The sequence below is a fragment of the Eucyclogobius newberryi genome, unplaced genomic scaffold, assembly GCF_026437365.1.
Source record: "Eucyclogobius newberryi isolate DKJ021-1_F unplaced genomic scaffold, fEucNew1.0.hap1 SCAF_10, whole genome shotgun sequence".
NCBI classification, from domain to species: domain Eukaryota; kingdom Metazoa; phylum Chordata; class Actinopteri; order Gobiiformes; family Gobiidae; genus Eucyclogobius; species Eucyclogobius newberryi.
Genome location: NW_027315724.1, coordinates 4,434,187 through 4,454,792, shown reverse-complemented (window position 1 = coordinate 4,454,792; position 20,606 = coordinate 4,434,187). Strand labels below are relative to the sequence as shown.

General features: G+C 51.2%; 1 protein-coding gene across 1 annotated transcript in view; it reads left to right on the top strand.

Moving 5' to 3' along the window:
• The first annotated feature begins 3,091 nt into the window (after positions 1–3,091).
• LOC140373481 (pannexin-1-like) overlaps positions 3,092–20,606 on the top strand; it is an 18,214-nt gene continuing 699 nt past the window's right edge. Inside the window, exons 1-6 of the mRNA XM_072460004.1 lie at positions 3,092–3,280; positions 4,898–5,013; positions 9,315–9,487; positions 13,331–13,609; positions 14,863–15,085; positions 20,096–20,285. Of these exons, the coding sequence (XP_072316105.1) occupies positions 3,100–3,280; positions 4,898–5,013; positions 9,315–9,487; positions 13,331–13,609; positions 14,863–15,085; positions 20,096–20,285 (1,162 nt within the window). The 5' untranslated portion in view covers positions 3,092–3,099. The remainder of the gene's footprint in view (positions 3,281–4,897; positions 5,014–9,314; positions 9,488–13,330; positions 13,610–14,862; positions 15,086–20,095; positions 20,286–20,606) is intronic.

Genomic DNA, 20,606 nt, shown 5'->3' with positions numbered 1-20,606 from the left:
AGAGCCCCCTTCAGTGTTACAGCAGCGCCACCGTGGGGTTTGGAGCGGCACTGCAGAATACTGGGAAACTACAACTTAAACGTGGAATAGTAGCAGCCTATTAGCATAGATGCATATATATATATATATGTGTGTATATATATATATATATATATATATATATATACACACATATATACATATTCATGTACATGTGTATATACAAATGAGGAAATGAAATGTATATACAAATGGGGGAAAAACAAGAAAGGATTATCTTATTATCTTATATATATATATATATATATATATATATATATATATATATATATATATCCTTTTCCTCTGTATCTACTGCGTTGTATCAATGAAATTTCCCCATGTGTGGACAATAAAGGATTATCTTATCTTATATATATATATATATATATATATATATATATATATATATATATATATATATATATATATATATATATATAATGTATACACTCAGAGAACGCCTCTGGACAGAGCCTTGGATGTGATTGGTTGAGGCCCAGAACTCGCTCCTAATGCCCCGCCCCTTCATTACTTCCTATAGACGTCTCCCGCGAACAGGGCTCATCGCGGCTGGTGTGGACACGACTATTGTCCCCACTTTTGTCCCCAGTGTGTCTTCTGTTCGCGCGGACATTCCTCTGCTCGTCCTTCAGCTCCGCGGTGGAACTTTGAGCCCCGCTTCAAGCCGCGCTCCGCCCGGTAAGTGAAGACAAGAACCGACACATTTGTCCTCAACTGTCCTGTAGTTTAACCCTGAAGATACTGCGATACTACTACATGTTTATTACTGTTACTGTGTCGCATTGTCAGCTCTAAATATTAAATACATTTATATAAATATCCAAACTGACCGGGGCAAAGAGGTCAGAGCCGTGTCTAAAGTTTAATCCATTCTCTGTCCTGGAGTCCTCTGGGGACGAATCTGCTCTGTTTGGTCTGGCTTTAGTTTAGTCTCAGATTAAGTCCCAGTTTAATCTCAATGTTCATGTGGTGTTTGTGTGAACAAACCCTGAAGCATGTGTTTTAGAAGGACTGGACTAAACAGGACTAAACAGGACTAAACAGGACTAAACGGGACTAAACGGGACTAAATGGGACTAAACAAGACTAAACAAGACTAAACAAGACTATAGTTGGCTAAAGGACTAAACCCTGTTTATTAAAATGGGATGGATCTGCTCTAACTTTGTTTCCTTTGATCAAGGTCATTTGTCTCTCACATATTATACAAAATATGACTTCCTGAAGATCTCAAACACTGCTCTATGACATGAAAACAAACTTTAATTTACAATACTAACCATCACCTTACTACTTTGTCTGTTCATTTCCCTCTTGTTGTGGTCTGTTCATTTTGTCACGTACGTGTCACGCACTGGACTGTAAGTACCACACAGACGGCATCGCATGAGCGTCCAGACAGTCACAAGTTGTTGTGGTTTTCAGACGTGGGACAGTTGTTGTGGTCTTCAGACGTGGGACAGTTGTTGTGGTCTTCAGACGTGGGACAGTTGTTGTGGTTTTCAGACGTGGGACAGTTGTTGTGGTCTTCAGACGTGGGACAGTTGTTGTGGTCTTCAGACGTGGGACAGTTGTTGTGGTCTTCAGACGTGGGACAGTTGTTGTGGTTTTCAGACGTGGGACAGTTGTTGTGGTCTTCAGACGTGGGACAGTTGTTGTGGTCTTCAGACGTGGGACAGTTGTTGTGGTTTTCAGACGTGGGACAGTTGTTGTGGTCTTCAGACGTGGGACAGTTGTTGTGGTTTTCAGACGTGGGACAGTTGTTGTGGTCTTCAGACGTGGGACAGTTGTTGTGGTCTTCAGACGTGGGACAGTTGTTGTGGTTTTCAGACGTGGGACAGTTGTTGTGGTCTTCAGACGTGGGACAGTTGTTGTGGTCTTCAGACGTGGGACAGTTGTTGTGGTCTTCAGACGTGGGACAGTTGTTGTGGTTTTCAGACGTGGGACAGTTGTTGTGGTCTTCAGACGTGGGACAGTTGTTGTGGTCTTCAGACGTGGGACAGTTGTTGTGGTCTTCAGACGTGGGACAGTTGTTGTGGTCTTCAGACGTGGGACAGTTGTTGTGGTCTTCAGACGTGGGACAGTTGTTGTGGTCTTCAGACGTGGGACAGTTGTTGTGGTCTTCAGACGTGGGACAGTTGTTGTGGTTTTCAGACGTGGGACAGTTGTTGTGGTCTTCAGACGTGGGACAGTTGTTGTGGTTTTCAGACGTGGGACAGTTGTTGTGGTCTTCAGACGTGGGACAGTTGTTGTGGTTTTCAGACGTGGGACAGTTGTTGTGGTCTTCAGACGTGGGACAGTTGTTGTGGTCTTCAGACGTGGGACAGTTGTTGTGGTTTTCAGACGTGGGACAGTTGTTGTGGTCTTCAGACGTGGGACAGTTGTTGTGTTCTTCAGACGTGGGACAGTTGTTGTGGTCTTCAGACGTGGGACAGTTGTTGTGGTCTTCAGACGTGGGACAGTTGTTGTGGTCTTCAGACGTGGGACAGTTGTTGTGGTTTTCAGACGTGGGACAGTTGTTGTGGTCTTCAGACGTGGGACAGTTGTTGTGGTCTTCAGACGTGGGACAGTTGTTGTGGTCTTCAGACGTGGGACAGTTGTTGTGGTCTTCAGCCTCAGACCTGCACAGACACGTCACATTCTTCTGAACAGCTTTGTTCTGGAAATAGCCCAGACCTGGATCAGGGCTCAGAATTGTGTGATGATGTCATATGGATTTTCAACTTTGATTATTTGGCTGTAGCGATCGATTATTTTAGTGCTCCACTAATCCATATTCAATTGGTACACACACACACACACACACACACACACACACACACACACACACACACACACTCACACACGTGTGTTACATAAGTGTAATAAAAGTATGTAGCGCCCCCTCCTGTTGTGTTGCAGGGTGGTGGTGTGGGCGTGGGCCAATGTTTGCTGCTTGCGGCTATATTCATTATTAATATGATTATTGAATATTCAAAGTTGACACATCTTCAGAACAACATTCACATCATTCGTCATACTCTGATAATCGGCCCTTGTGTATTTCAGGTGGGAGAGATGGCGATTGCCCACGTGGCCACAGAGTATGTGTTCAGTGACTTCCTCCTGAAGGAGCAGAACCCTGCGCGGTACCGGAACATCCGCACGGAGCTGGCGGTGGATAAGCTGGTCACATGTGTGGTCGTGGGGCTGCCTCTGCTGCTCATCTCCCTGGCCTTCGCTCAGGAGGTGTCTGTCGGTCAGTGCAGCACTCTTGAAATATAAGAGGTTATTTTACAGTTAGAAACATGAAAGTCCCCACATAATGTTAAATTTGATCACATGGCCCCTCCCATCTCTGAGCTTCCCTTCTGAAGCAAATGTGCCTCATTAACCGCCATTAACAACTCACTTATTCAGCCTGCTCTAATATAGAGCTTATATAATGTAATTCATCAAATACCATCTCCATCTAAGCCTCTGGGTTGATTGGGACTTAAATGGTCTGGACGTGTTGGTGTTGAGCCAGGGGAGTAGGGTGAAGGGGTGAAGGGTGAACATGTTTGTGTTGTAGAAAAAGATTCAGTTGTTGTCATCTGGACTTGTGTTTTTTTTAAACGATACATTTCGACTCTCATTCAAGGGTCATTCTCAATCTGCGAATCAAGGCCGGGAACTCAGATACCATACTACCTTGTGTAGGCCCTGCCCAACGGCCTTTAATGGGCTATCAGCCTCCTATTGTCCCTGGCTCACTCTCTCTCCTCCCTGTGTAACTGATTAGCATCCGAATGCCCTGGGCGTCAACCTCTCCAGGGATTCAAAATTCCATTATAAACGACCGGAAGGTTGAATATTAACCCCCTGAGTCTATTTAAAGATGTTGAAACCAACCAACCACCACAACAGTGTTTAGATTCATTTTTTACTTTTTTTGTCATCAAGTTGGCTATGCAGTTTTATACTTTTTCCTCTTTTGGCCATGGATCAGCATCGTTGTTATGGCACTTTCTGTTGAGCAGAACTCTATTCACTTCAGTGGAGAAGGAGAGATCAATCAAGTAGGTTGATTTGTGTAAAATATCCAATGTTCACATGACCAACAAGTCAACACTGAATCGATTCCATGGGCGGCTCAAAAGCGGCTTTTTAGTCTGTGTAGAACTTCTTTTCTCTCGAGGTCTCAGCCCTGTGGTCACTAATACAACCAGAAGGAGGATTACGTGGGATAGTGGCACCCAGACGAGCAGCGCTCTAATTGGCTGTGTTTGGAAGGACCGCCCCTTTTTCACTGTGCCGTCATGCGTGCCATGCTTGTGCTTGTGAATGCGAAATATTAACGATATACTTAAGTGTTGAGCGCTTGGAACTAGTGTCCAGATTTCAATACCTACTTCTGTTCACCCCAGCTTTAAGGGCCAAAAAGAAATGTATATATAAAATAATAATACACCAATGTAAACACTGTAAAACTCCAAAGAACTCTTTGGTCTTTGTGTGTTTTAACCTACATTTATTTATCCAGCACAATATACACCATATTCCAGAAGTTGCCACAGGTCGCCATGGCTGCTGACCTCGAGAGGGAATCAATTCTACACCGAGACAGATGTTTTTAAGCCGCCCAGAGAAATGTTGACTGGTTTGTGCAAACGAACACTGGACTGGACAAATAATTCTACTACACTTCAAATTTTAGACTTTTCCCTCGCTCTCCACTTTGTGAAACACTTTGCGCTCTATCGGAAGTGTCAACACAGCAGAAGTGCCAATCATTGACACAAAGAGGCAAGAGTGGGCGGGGCTGTATAAGGTGAATAAACATTTCGAACACTTTTAAGACCGTTTCAAAAGTTATGCACTGTGTCTCTGACAGGGACACAGATCAGCTGCTTTGCTCCCACAAACTTCTCCTGGCGACAAGCGGCGTATGTGGACTCCTTCTGCTGGGCCGCCGTGCACACTCACACGCTCCCCCTGTGGCTACACAAGGTACTGCACGCTCACACGCTCGCCCTGTGGCTACACAAGGTACTGCACACTCACACACTCCCCCTGTGGCTACACAAGGTACTGCACGCTGCACGCTCACACGCTCGCCCTGTGGCTACACAAGGTACTGCACGCTCACACGCTCGCCCTGTGGCTACACAAGGTACTGCACACTCACACGCTCCCCCTGTGGCTACACAAGGTACTGCACACTCACACACTCCCCCTGTGGCTACACAAGGTACTGCACGCTGCACGCTCACACGCTCGCCCTGTGGCTACACAAGGTACTGCACACTCACACACTCCCCCTGTGGCTACACAAGGTACTGCACACTCACACGCTCCCCCTGTGGCTACACAAGGTACTGCACACTCACACACTCCCCCTGTGGCTACACAAGGTACTGCACACTCACACACTCCCCCTGTGGCTACACAAGGTACTGCACACTCACACGCTCCCCCTGTGGCTACACAAGGTACTGCACACTCACACACTCCCCCTGTGGCTACACAAGGTACTGCACACTCACACACTCCCCCTGTGGCTACACAAGGTACTGCACACTCACACACTCCCCCTGTGGCTACACAAGGTACTACACACTCACACACTCCCCCTGTGGCTACACAAGGTACTGCACACTCACACACTCCCCCTGTGGCTACACAAGGTACTGCACACTCACACACTCCCCCTGTGGCTACACAAGGTACTGCACACTCACACACTCCCCCTGTGGCTACACAAGGTACTACACACTCACACACTCCCCCTGTGGCTACACAAGGTACTGCACACTCACACACTCCCCCTGTGGCTACACAAGGTACTACACACTCACACACTCCCCCTGTGGCTACACAAGGTACTGCACACTCACACACTCCCCCTGTGGCTACACAAGGTACTGCACACTCACACACTCCCCCTGTGGCTACACAAGGTACTACACACTCACACACTCCCCCTGTGGCTACACAAGGTACTGCACACTCACACACTCCCCCTGTGGCTACACAAGGTACTACACACTCACACACTCCCCCTGTGGCTACACAAGGTACTGCACACTCACACGCTCCCCCTGTGGCTACACAAGGTACTGCACACTCACACGCTCCCCCTGTGGCTACACAAGGTACTGCACGCTCACACACTCCCCCTGTGGCTACACAAGGTACTACACACTCACACACTCCCCCTGTGGCTACACAAGGTACTGCACGCTCACACGCTCCCCCTGTGGCTACACAAGGTACTACACACTCACACACTCCCCCTGTGGCTACACAAGGTACTACACGCTCACACGCTCCCCCTGTGGCTACACAAGGTACTACACACTCACACACTCCCCCTGTGGCTACACAAGGTACTGCACACTCACACACTCCCCCTGTGGCTACACAAGGTACTGCACGCTAACATACTCCCCCTGTGGCTACACAAGGTACTGCATACTCACACACTCCCCCTGTGGCTACACAAGGTACTGCATGCTCACACACTCCCCCTGGGGCATGGAATGATATTTTTGCAATATTGTGGGAAGGTCTCACGATTAGGGATGTCACAATTAACCGTTTTTTCAGTCATCGCGATTCGCGATTATTTATGGCCACGATAGGTTATTCATAGATGCAATAAGTTTATATTAAGGTTTTCCTGGGTCTTCCCCGGGGCCTCTCCCCGGTGGGACATGCCCGAGACACCTCCCCATGGAGGTGCACAGGAGGCATCCGGAATAGATGCCCGAGCCACCTCAGCTGGCTCCTCTCGACGTGAAGGACCAGCAGCTCTACTCCGAGCTCCCCTCGCGTGACGGAGCTTCTCACCCTGTCTCTAAGGGAGCACCCAGCCACCCGGCGGGGAAACTCATTTCGACCGCTTGTATCCGCGATCTTGTCCTTTCGGTCATTACCCAAAGCACATGACCATAGGTGAGAGTAGGAACGTAGATTGAGCCATCAGAACAACATCTCCTGCAAACAGCAGAGACCCCTGGACACCCTCCGACACCCCCGACCCCTGACTGCATCTAGAAATTCTGTCCATAAAAACTATGATGAACAGAAGGGCAGCCCTGGCGGAGTGCATCATGCACTGGCAACAGGTCTGACTTACTGCCGGCAATGAACACAGCTCCTGCTCTGGTCATACAGGGACCGGACAGCCCTGAGCAAAGGGCACCGGACCCCATACTCCTGGAATACCCCCCAAATGACACGTTTGAAAGCCTTCTCCAGATCCACAAAGCACATGTGGACTGGTTAGTCCAACTCCCTTGAACCCTCGAGCACCCGATGGAGGGTATAGAGCTGGTCCAGTGTTCCACGATCAGGATAAAAAAACACTCTGCTCCTCCTGAATCTGAGGTTCTACTATTGGTCTGATTCTCCTCTCCAGTACCTTGGAATAGACCTTACCGGGGAGGCTGAGGAGTGTGATACCTCTGTAGTTGGAACACACCCTCCGGTCCCCCTTCTTAAACAGAAGGACCACTACCCCAGTCTGCCAGTCCAGAGGTACTGTCCGCGAACCCTACGCGATGTTGCACACACGTGTCAGCAAAGACAGTCCTTCAACATCCAGATACTTTAGGTACTCAGGGCGGATCTCATCCACCCCCGGAGCCCTGTCACCGAGGAGTTTGCCAACAACCTCAGTGACTTAAGCTTGGGTGATGGACGAGTCAGCCTCCGAGTCCTCAGTCTCTGCTTCCTCTTCGGAAGACATGACAGTGGGATTAAGGAGGTCCTCAAAGTATTCCTTCCACCGTCCGACGACATCCCCAGTCGAGGTCAGCAGGTCTCCACCCGCACTGTAAACTGTGTTGGTGAAGCACTGCTTCCCCCTCCTGAGGCGCAGGACGGTTTTTCAGAATTTCTTTGGATCCTCCTCCATGGCCTCCCCAAACTCCTCCTAGCCCCGGGTTTTTCCCTCTGCAACGGCTCAAGCTGGCCTGCCAATACCTGTCAACAGCCTCAGTGGGTTGCCACTGCGACAGGCACCGGAGACCTTGCGACCACAGCTCCGAGCAGCGGCATTGACAATGGAGGTCGAGAACATGGTCCACTCGGACATGTCCCCAGCCTCCCCCGGGATATGGGAGAAGCTCTCCCGGAGGTGTGAGTTGAAGACCCTACGGACAGAGGGCTCCACAAGACGTTCCCAACAGACCCTCACAATGCGCTTGGGTCTGCCAAGTCTGTCCGGCTTCCTCCTCCACCAGCGGATCCAACTCACCACCAGGTGGTGATCAGTTGACAACTCTGCCCCTCTCTTCACCCGAGTGTCCAAGACACGCGGCCGGAGGGCAGATGACACGACAACAAAGTCGATCATTGACCTCCGGCCTAGGGTGTCCTGGTGCCATGTGCACTGATGGACACCCTTGTGCTTGAACATGGTGTTCGTTATGGACAATCCGTGGCTAGCACAGAAGTCCAATAACTGAACACCACTCGGGTTCAGATCGGGGAAGCCGTTCTTCCCGATCACCCCTCCCCAGGTGTCACTGTCATTGCCCACGTGGGCGGTGAAGTCTCCCAGTTGAACAACGGAGTCCCCGGTCGGTGCACTGTCCAGTACCCCTCCCAAGGACTCAAAGAAGACCGGGTACTCTGCACTGCTGTTCGGTTATGTTATTTTCAACTGCGTGATCGTTCTCTCTAATCTGATAATTATGCTTTAAAGTGTACTGTGAGCTGAATTTATGCCAGACCGCTTTGGAAGCTAGACCTCTCAGTCTGCTTAAATGAGCCAGTACGATTCACGGAAGACAGTGGAGACACTTATGAACTCTGCTTATCTGCTCCAAAATGAATCACTAGAAACGTGGGCCTCCATGAAAGTATATTGCACATCCCTGATTTAGTGTTTAGTCACACTTTAGCCATAATAAGCACTACTTGCTTTAACCATACACCTAACCTGTAACCCCGTAACCCCTAACCTATAACACAGGGATTCTCAAACTTTTTCTGGCGCGCCCCCCTTGGAAGATATAAAATGTATGTGCGACCGCACGTGAAACCTGTGGCAAACATGTGAGGGCCACAGAGGCAGGCTGACCCACTCCTCCAGGGCTAGAAAAGAAATTAACCCTGTGTTGGAATCGTTTTTTTTTCTTTTGCTCAAAACACATAATGTGCGCACATTTCTCCAAACAACACCCGACCTACCTGAACATGTTTAACTGCAGACTCCCCTTGTGGCTACACATGGTAGCCCCTTGTCCGCGTTCTATGTTGAACGTCCTTTTGTTTCTCATGCCGGGTTTTGTTTGTTCCAGTTCTTCCCGTACGTGCTGCTGCTGGTGGCTGTACTCATGTACAGCCCGGCACTCTTCTGGAGGTTCTCCGCTGCCCCGCTCCTGCAGTCTGACCTTGCCTTCATTATGGAGGAGCTGGACCGCTGCTACAACCGCGCCGTCACCCTGGCCAAGCACCTCAGCTCCTCCGAAAGGTACTCAACCCCCCCCACACAGGTACACACGAGTGATATCCGAGCCTGGTCCACACACATTTATCATTGGCTTTTAATTGGAGATTATGAGAGACTTTATCTAGACTATGCATATACATAGTTCCAAAACTGTCTGTAATTATACTCTATCAGAATGTTCTCAAGCTCCATCAACTTCTCTCCGGGTATTTTTTTTTTCTTATTGCCCCCCCCCCCCTCACCATCACAGACTCCCCCATCTCCACTGTGGACTCCCTCTGCTTTCTTGGCACCACCATCACCTCAAGGGACCTCAAGTGGGAGCCACCATCAGCTCCTCATCAAGAAGGTCCAGCAGAGGATATACTTCCTGCAGCAGCTGAAGAAAGACAAGCTGCCAGCAGAGATGATGGTGCAGTTCTACACGGCCATCATCGAGTCCATCCTCACCTCCTCCATCACCGTGTGGCACGCTGGAGCCACAGCCAGGGACAAACAGAGACTACAGCGCCCTCTGCTGAGAAGGTGATCGGCTGCAGACTTCCATCTCTGCAGGACCTGTACGTCTCTAGGGCTCTGGGACGAACAGGTCGGATCACAGCCGACCCTTCTCACCCTGGACATGGACTATTTGAGCCACTCCCCTCAGGCAGGAGGCCACTCCCCTCAGGCAGGAGGCCACTCCCCTCACTCCCCTCAGGCAGGAGGCCACTCCCCTCAGGCAGGAGGCCACTCCCCTCAGGTGTTGTGGAAAAATATAATCTGGCCCTTTGCTTTTTAATTCTCAAATTCTATCTTAATTTGCTTCAGTTCTAACACACAAAGACACAGCTTGACACAACCCCTCCCCTCCTGGAGATTTACATGTCCCAGGCCACGCCCCGTTTGGCTTCACACTAGGACAAAGAGCAAGACATGTAAATTGAATCAATGCAAATGTTATCCACTGTCTCCCGAAACCCCTGGTTCTTTGGTCACTTTGGACCCGCGCTACCGGTCTGACCGGTAACTGTCCGTGTGTGGGGTCATGTGACTGAGGTGTATAATAAGGAGGACATGGGACAAGGGGGAGATTCTGATCATGTAATGTACCAGAGAGAGAGAAACGCCTGATTAAATCACCTGAACATTGAGACAAAGAAACTCGCCTCCTTGCCTTATTTTTGCTATTACAGAGGCCACTCCCCTCTGGCAGGAGGCCACTCCCCTCTGGCAGGAGGCCACTCCCCTCAGGCAGGAGGCCACTCCCCTCAGGCAGGAGGCCACTCCCCTCAGGCAGGAGGCGACGGTTCATCCGGACCAGAACCTCCCGCCACAAGAACAGTTTCTTTCCCTCTGCTGTTGGATTCATGAACATTTCCTAAACACTGTCACTTTGACCATAATTTAATCTCATTGTACTGTTCACTTTCTGCACTACAAATATATATCTGTACAACTGTAAATTTGTGTACAGTGAACCCTTGTTTATCGCGGGGTTACGTTCCAAAACGAACCCGCAATAGGCGAAATCCACGAAGTAGAAACCTTTTTATTTTTTACAGTTATTATACAATGAAATGCTCCATAAAACATTGAAGCTCACGCCGCTCTCACCGGCCTCGCAAACTTCAATTTGGCAAGCGGTTTTACCTACGTGTACATATTAATCCATAACGTTATTGACACACAGGTAGAGAAGACGCGGAGAGACTGTTTAGCCAATCAGAATGCAGAACACAATGCATGATGCTAAGCAGCGAGACCGCGAAAAGTGAACCACGATATAGCGAGGGATCACCGTACTTATTAAGCCTATTTTATATCTTAATTTTATTCTTTTTTACCTGATAGCTTATTGATATGACTTATTCATTGTTCATTGTTTTATTGTTTTGTGTTGCATCGAATCACCAGGACAAGTTCCTCTGTTTTTGAATTTTGTTCATTAACAAATGGCAATAAACGTTTTCTGACTCTGACTCTGGCACCAGCAGGAGGCCGGTCCCTGAACTCCTCAGAACTCCTGTTGAAGTTCAAATCTGGGTCCAATACCCGGGGGGCCGACTCTGTGGAAAGGTGTGTCCATGCTCGTACAAAAAATCGCGGAAAAGGGGGGTTTTCCGGCCGTTTCCGCGGATCCGCGATTAGGGGTCCTTTTTTTTACCTTTTTCTGCAAATAGGGGTAATTTTTCACGCAATCTTGGTGATTTTTTTGTTTGTTGGCTGTGACAGTGTGCCCTAACCGCCCCATCATCTCTTCTCCCCGGCGTGCGTGCCCGGCTCTCTCACTGCCCAAGAGTGCCGCGCGCGGAGAGCGGAGCGCTCTTCGTATTTGCGGAGCGCCCAGTTAGTTGAATCACGAACCTTCACTTCCCTGAACTGTTTCCCCACTGCCCGTGCACACTCGGCGCCTACGCACTACACTCACCTGCTGCTGCTGCTGCTGCTGCTGCTGCTGCTGCTGCTGCTGCTGCTGCTGCTGCTGCTGCTGCTGCTGCTGCTGCTGCTGCTGCTGCTGCTGCTGCTGCTGCTGCTGCTGCTGCTGCTGCTGCTGCTGCTGCTCCTCCTCCTCCTCCTCCTCCTCTGGGCCGAGGCTGATCATGTAAATACATTTTGCTTATAAAGTGCTGAGTTTTGTGCTATGAAACTTGTGTAGATTAAAAAACTGTTATATGCTAAATAACTATCTGTACATAAAATGTCTGCCTTGCATATGTGAGTTATGTTCATGTGCTTGAACATACAGTGAGCTATCTTGATCTGAACCTGTTTTTTTGACAACTCATTGCTACAAATATCATTGTGTACTTGTATATATGTTTGAAATAAAGTTATTTCTGAGAATTTTCATGTCATTGAATTGTAAATTTGTATAACAATACTATGGTAATATGTTTCAGTGCATTTTTCAAACTTTTAAAGTGAAAAAGGGTATATTTTCTGGCTTTGTCAGTGAAAAGGGGTACTTTTTTGGGTTTGTTCCGTGAAAAGGGGTACTTTTTCAGGGGTGAGGAGGTCTGTGATTAGGGGTGTTTTTTCAAACCTGTGTACGAGCATGGGCACTATATAAAAGCGATAGAGTCGGTCCCCCGGGGTCCAATATACTCCTAAATTTCTCTCTTGATTAGAAGGCTTCAGAGAAAGAGATTGAAGGTACACTTTCTCTTGTTTTTGTGGACTTCTGTCATGTCTGAGTTTAGCTGGAGAGTTATTTTGCATCCACACACTAATCTGTTGGACGAAGTAAACCCACTGGTCCATATTCACCTGCCGCAAGACATAGATCTGAGTGTCATCTGCGTAATTGTGATATGGCACACGACTGTTGCGCATCAACTGACCTAACGGCTGCATGTATAGTTTTAATAGAAGAGGTCCCAGGAGTGACCCTTTGGGCACACCACAGGTCAAAGCCATGTGGTCTGAGACAGGGGCTTTGCTAGGAACTGGTGAGATCTGGGGCTCAACCTAGGCCGATAAACGTATTTTAAGGCTTGCGTTGCTTCAGATTTTTAACACATACTAAACATTAAACCATTAAATAAATTCATTGTAAAAGTTATGAATTCATTGAACAATTTTAAATAATTAATGACCTATAGAATTAATTCCTAATTGTGCATTTAATCATTTCATTTTGGCACACACAATCCTCCCGTGTGTAGTGGGACAGGTTCTCACAGCCATTTCTATCCTGAAATTTGAAGTTAGTATTAGTATTTAAATCTGATGTCTGTTCGCTTTTGGAACTGTATCACGTCTACATTTCACCTCCAGCTTCTGATGACAGAACATTTGAATATCTTTGTATAAGAAACAGACGGTAAAGTCAGACGTCTGGTCAGAATAATAATAAAACCACGGTCTCTGTCTCCTCCGTAGTGATCTGAGCGAGGGCTGTTTCAATTACCCCCTGGTGGAGCGCTTCCTGATGACCAAGCGGAGTGGGCGGAGCATGCTGCTGTACTACCTGCTGTGCCGCGCCCTCACCCTGCTCACCCTGCTGTGTGCCTGCATCTATCTGGGCTACTACCTGCATCTGGCCACCCTCACTGACGAGTTTGGGTGCTCGCTGAGGGTTGGACTGCTCAGCTCCGACCTCAGCGTGCCGGAGAAGGTGCAGTGCAAGCTCATCGCCGTGGGGGTCTTTTTCCTGCTCAGGTGAGAGCTCAGGGGGACCAAACATTTAGCAGAGTTGTGGACTTTTATATTTGTTATAAATAAGACGGTCTTTTCACATTTCGATCATTTTCACATCTGCATGACCCTTTTAAAATGTCATTACTTTGGATTGTTCAAAATTACGGAATGGAATTTAACTCGGCCATAACAAACGGTCAACAATTAATGACGTCATATTTAAATACCAATGATTTTTCTAATACCGGCAAATAAGCAACAATTTCGAATTTCCAGAATAGAAATCAGGTTGTTTTTTGTTTTCTTTTTTAACTATGGAAAAATCACAATTTTCTAGCCTCACATTTGTATTTGAGCTTCACAAAAAGTATAATTTGTGGTTAAAAAGGTTAATATATTCATAGATAAAAGGAAAAACTACTCCAACATTTCGTTAAGTATATGTCCAGTGAAATGTCCAGTGAAACATAAAAATCTGGATTTTGCCATCATTAGATATGCTTAATGTCTGTTATTGTCTCCTATTGCATAAACCGATAATGTAAACTACAATTGCAAATGTCGGTGTAATTAATCCCTCTTTCGTCCAGACGACTACAACGGAATATTTATCTACAATTGCAGACAAAGAGACGGACAGATATGTTGTGATAATCTGAGGTTAATCCCAGTTTCTTCTGTGAAATCACATTATATTCCACTTCACCTTTACTTCCATTCTGGACTTTAAAATGTTTTTGATTAAACGGTCTATGAGGTCGTTTTCACAGTGTCATCAGTTAGGTTGATGTGAAGGAGCTTTCGCTTCGAGAACGGGGCAATTATCCCAGTGCGAACACGCCAGCCGGGGTCTGGGTGTGAAAGCAGACGACCGCGGTCAAGGTAAAAGCAGTCGCTGTAAGGTTAAAGCGTCCGTTTTAAGGGTAGAAGCGTTTGGAATTGGATCAAAAATGTCCTTGGACCGCATATATTTGCATGAAAGCTGCAAAGCTGAATGAAGAGTTGTGCGTTTCAACACAAAAGACCAAGAAAATTGGAGAAAACGGAACTAAATGTAGTAGCACTGGGAACTTAAAACTATGATTATGTTCAAGGAACCCAAGGCAGGACCATTGACTTTATATGGACTGAACAATGAGAGGTGTTCAAAGATAACTTGTAAAGTATTCATTCAAACAGCACAAAACTTATAATGTATAGTAACTGTAAGTAAACACTAGATAAATGAATGGACTTTGACATGGTTCTGCATCACTGTTCTGTTTGTCTCTCAGTATGGTGAACCTGATCGTTTTTGTGGCTCTGGTTCCCGTGGTGATCTACTCCGGTCTCCGCCCTCTCTTTTGTCACGGATACGCCGACTTCTTGGAAACCTACCAATCTCTGCCCACGGTGAGCATCCTGCCCACCCCCGCTGGCCAATGGGATGACCTCTCTCTGTACCTGCTCTTTCTGGAAGAGAACATCAGCGAACTCAAATCCTACAAATACATCAAGGTACATCCAGGTAGCATCATCAGTGTAGTCTGTCTTTAAAGGTGCACTGTGGAACCTTTCTGCTGCCTGCTTAGCTGTTGCGTTGACATTCATTGAAGGCATTGAACATGTCTTGCATTTATTTAATTACTGGTGTTCAATTTCTAAAAGATGCCAACATAACATGCACTGTTGCACCGTGGGTCAGACAAGCCTCTCCACACATCAGGGGCGTGTCTAAACTGGATCGCTTTGGAATTTTACTGAGCAAGTGTTTCATCAAAGTGGCCACTAGAGGCTCCAGATGTATAAAACACCAGATTTATAAAACTCTCCGTGCACTGTCCACTGTGCAGTTTGTGCTTTATCGATCCCACCAGCAGCTGGAATCTGTGTACTGAATGCACGTCACGCCCTCTCCACGCCCCCCTCCACGCCCTCGCCACGCCCCCCCTCCACGCCCTCTCCACGCCCTCTCCACGCCCTCTCCACGCCCCCCCTCCACGCCCTCGCCACGCCCCCCCTCCACGCCCTCTCCACGCCCTCGCCACGCCCCCCCTCCACGCCCTCTCCACGCCCTCTCCACGCCCCCCCTCCACGCCCTCCCTCCACGCCCTCGCCACGCCCCCTCCACGCCCCCCCCTCCACGCCCTCTCCACGCCCTCTCCACGCCCTCTCCACGCCCTCTCCACGCCCTCTCCACGCCCTCTCCACGCCCTCTCCACGCCCCCCCTCCACGCCCTCTCCACGCCCTCTCCACGCCCTCTCCACGCCCCCCCTCCACGCCCTCGCCACGCCCCCCCTCCACGCCCTCTCCACGCCCTCTCCACGCCCTCTCCACGCCCCCCCTCCACGCCCTCGCCACGCCCCCCCTCCACGCCCTCTCCACGCCCTCTCCACGCCCCCCCTCCACGCCCTCCCTCCACGCCCTCGCCACGCCCCCTCCACGCCCCCCCCTCCACGCCCTCTCCACGCCCTCTCCACGCCCTCTCCACGCCCTCTCCACGCCCTCTCCACGCCCCCCCTCCACGCCCTCTCCACGCCCTCTCCACGCCCTCTCCACGCCCCCCCTCCACGCCCTCGCCACGCCCCCCCTCCACGCCCTCTCCACGCCCTCTCCACGCCCCCCCTCCACGCCCTCCCTCCACGCCCTCGCCACGCCCCCTCCACGCCCCCCCCTCCACGCCCTCTCCACGCCCTCTCCACGCCCTCTCCACGCTCTCTCCACGCCCTCTCCACGCCCCCTCCACGCCCTCTCCACGCCCCCTCCACGCCCCCTCCACGCCCCCTCCACGCCCCCTCCACGCCCCCGCCACGCCCCCTCCACGCCCCCTCCACGCCCTCTCCACGCCCCCTCCACTCCCCTCTCCACGCCCTCTCCACGCCCCCCTCCACGCCCTCTCCACGCCCCCACCACGCCCCCACCACGCCCTCTCCACGCCCCCTCCACGCCCCCTCCCTCCACGCCCCCCCTCCACGCCCCCCTCCACGCCCCCCTCCACGCCCTCTCCACGCCCCCTCCACGTCCCCTCTCCACGCCCTCTCCACGCCCTCTCCACGCCCTCTCCACGCCCCCCTCCACGCCCTCTCCACGCCCCCTCCACGCCCTCTCCACGCCCCCCCTCCACGCCCCCCTCCACGCCCCCCCTCCACGCCCCCCCCCTCCACGCCTCCTCCACGCCTCCTCCACGCCCTCTCCACGCCCCCTCCACGCCCCTTCCACGCCCCCTCCACGCCCTCTCCACGCCCCCCTCCACGCTCTCTCCACGCCCCCCTCCACGCCCCCCTCCACGCCCTCTCCACGCCCCCTCCACGCCCCCTCCACGCCCCCCCTCCACGCCCCCCTCCACGCCCCCCCCCTCCACGCCCCCCCCCCCTCCACGCCCCCCTCCACGCCCTCTCCACGCCCCCTCCACGCCTCCTCCACGCCCCCTCCACGCCCCCCCCTCCACGCCCCCCTCCACGCCCCCCCCTCCATGCCCCCCTCCACGCCCTCTCCACGCCCCCCCTCCACGCCCCCCTCCACGCCCCCCCCTCCATGCCCTCTCCACGCCCCCTCCACGCCCTCGCCACGCCCCCCCTCCACGCCCTCTCCACGCCCTCTCCACGCCCCCCCTCCACGCCCTCGCCACGCCCCCTCCACGCCCCCCCCTCCTCGCCCTCTCCACGCCCTCTCCACGCCCTCTCCACGCCCTCTCCACGCCCTCTCCACGCCCTCTCCACACCCCCTCCACGCCTCCCCTCCACGCCCCCTCCACGCCCCCTCCACGCCCCCTCCACGCCCTCTCCACGCCCTCTCCACGCCCCCCCTCCACGCCCTCGCCACGCCCTCTCCACGCCCCCTCCACGCCCCCTCCACGCCCTCTCCACGCCCCCTCCACTCCCCTCTCCACGCCCTCTCCACGCCCCCCTCCACGCCCTCTCCACGCCCCCTCCACGCCCCCTCCCTCCACGCCCCCCCTCCACGCCCCCCTCCACGCCCTCTCCACGCCCTCTCCACGCCCCCTCCACGTCCCCTCTCCACGTCCCCTCTCCACGCCCTCTCCACGCCCCCCTCCACGCCCTCTCCACGCCCCCTCCACGCCCTCTCCACGCCCCCCCTCCACGCCCCCCTCCACGCCCCCCTCCACGCCCCCCCTCCACGCCCCCCCCTCCACGCCTCCTCCACACCTCCTCCACGCCTCCTCCACGCCCTCTCCACGCCCTCTCCACGCCCCCTCCACGCCCCCTCCACGTCCCCTCTCCACGCCCTCTCCACGCCCCCTCCACGCCCCCTCCACGCCCCCTCCCTCCACGCCCCCTCCCTCCACGCCCCCCCTCCACGCCCCCCTCCACGTCCCCTCTCCACGCCCTCTCCACGCCCCCCTCCACGCTCTCTCCACACCCCCCTCCACGCTCTCTCCACGCCCCCCTCCACGCCCCTCTCCACGCCCCCTCCACGCCCCCCTCCACGCCCCCCCCCCTCCACGCCCCCCTCCACGCCCTCTCCACGCCCCCTCCACGCCTCCTCCACGCCCCCTCCACGCCCCCCCCTCCACGCCCCCCTCCACGCCCCCCCCTCCACGCCCCCCTCCACGCCCTCTCCACGCCCCCCCTCCACGCCCCCCCCACGCCCCCCCCTCCATGCCCCCCTCCACGCCCTCTCCACGCCCCCTCCACGCCCTCTCCACGCCCCCCCCCTCCATGCCCCCCTCCACGCCCTCTCCACGCCCCCTCCACGCCCCCTCCACGCCCCCTCCACGCCCTCTCCACGCCCCCTCCACAACGCCATAAAAGGGCCATGCAAAGTGACTCATGAATGAGATTTAACTAATCATGAGGCGATAATCATCAGGTTTGACTGAGACACACGGGACAGAGAGGGAGGGGCCTCATGCATTAGCATTCACATCAAAGGCTTTATGACAAATTCAATCTCTTTTATCTTAACTTTTAAAATGACAGTTTCTTAGTCGACCACACAGTGTAACACTTGGATACCAACTGCCATAAAACACCAAAGAAGAAGAAAACTATTTAGGCCGTCGGCCATTTTGCAGATATTGTTTTGATTGTGCTTCGGACTCTTTCTGTTTGAACGAGATGTGCAGAGACAACATTACAACAGTTGGCCATAGTGTGAAATAAAGCACGAAATTAGAGCGGCAGGTGGCACAGCTCCGTTCATCTAATCTGAAGGAGACATAAAGGAGTTGAAAGCGGCGGAATCAATGGAGCAAGCATGGATTTCAGCCAATACAGACGAGCTGCAGACACTGAGGGCCGAGATGGGGACGCTGCAGACGGAGAACAAGAGTATAAAAAGTAAGGTCCTGGATTTGGAGTCCACGTCTCATAGAAACTATATCAGACTTGTGGGGGGGAGGGAGACGTCACTGAACGTTTCCTTGAGAAGGTGGTACCAGAGCTCATTTTCGGGCCCCCCCCCCATCACAATAGAAAGAGCCTGGGCAAAACAAGATCAACAACAGATAAACCACGAGGACTGATAATCAGGTTTCGATTGTGTGAAGGAGCGTGTCATGAGGGCTACCAAATGTGGGAGATTGGATTTGTGGGAAACGGGGAAAATGCTGAGGATATTTTTGTGGTGATTGGAGCCGGGAACATCTGGGGAGACTTTCGGGGGGCCCTTCATTAGGACTGGACTTCTCTCCTCTCCCTAATCTGTGGCAGCGATGGATTTATTGCATACAACCTACATTAGATTTGTCAAACTCAAGGGGCACTGGAGGAACAATAAATAGGAAATTCCGTAAATCAAAAATAGCTTCCTTGACTCCTCTTTCAAACCATCTTTTCTCCCTGCTATTTTTGTTAAAAAAGAAAGACCTTCTTTAAACAGAAATGGAGGGTTAAGATTCGACCTGCCTGTAGTCTACAATGGGATCTTGAACCCCTGGAGAGGTAGAGGACCAGGACCAGGACATTCAGATGTTAATCTCAGGGTGGGTGAGCCAGGGTCTCACAAAGACAAAGGGGAGACTAATAGCCCATTAAAGGACTGAATAGGCATCTCGGTAGATACAATAGAGTAAGTTTCGGTTGAAACAAACAACAAACTCGTTCCACTTCAGGAAGGCTCCGCCCAATGGGCTGGACTTACCACAGAATAGTATAAATATCTGAGTTCTCGACCTAAATTCCCTATTGACAATGAGAGTCGAAACGTCTATTTTTTTCTAACCGAGTCCAGATGAAACAACTGAAGCTTTTTCTACAATGGAACTCTCCTGGACGAATGAGGGATTACACCGACATGTATACAATGAACACTTTTCTAACAATAAGCTATAAGATAAAAAAAATCTAAATCAAAACTAGGCTCAGGCTGGTTTGGATTTGTGTCAACTGTTTTATCTGGTCTTGCTTTGTTTCATGGTGTTCTTTTTTTCTGCACATATATATATCTGAAAAATGTAAAAATGAAATTAAAGAATATATGTTTTTATGCAAAAACAAGTACCAAAAGAGTGGTTTTCCTGTGCGTGTGATTGTGATGTCGAAGATTGATTTGTGGTTTTGCTGCAGGTGCTGGAGCTGCTCCGGAAACAGGGCGAGTGTGCGGGAGAGGACTTTGACTCCATGGGGCTGCTGCAGACGCTCTGTTTGGTCAAGACCGATAATGTAGATGGACTAAAAGCCGTCAAAAAGACCAACAACTGTGAGTCCAGCAGGCGACCAGCCGAGAGCAGCACGGCCCCGCCCACACAGATGAGAGGTACACAACATCACATCATATCATTCATTATATAGTTCTAAATTATATCGTGGGTATTTAGAAATATCTATAATTTCTAAGAAAGTTGTAACTTGATGGCAACAAGAAATGTGTCCTAATTGTATAAAAAGCCTGATGTTGTTGAAACTTTAAAGCCGACAAGACATTAGCTTTTGTTTCTTGTGCTTTGTTGAAATGTCAGTTCGGTCGGTGAGTCCTTGCAGTAAAAATATATATTAAAATAGGTTGTTTTTAGTCTTAAGACCCACTCATGATGGAATTGCAGGCTGTTGATGTTTTAAAGTTGTTATTTAAGTAAAA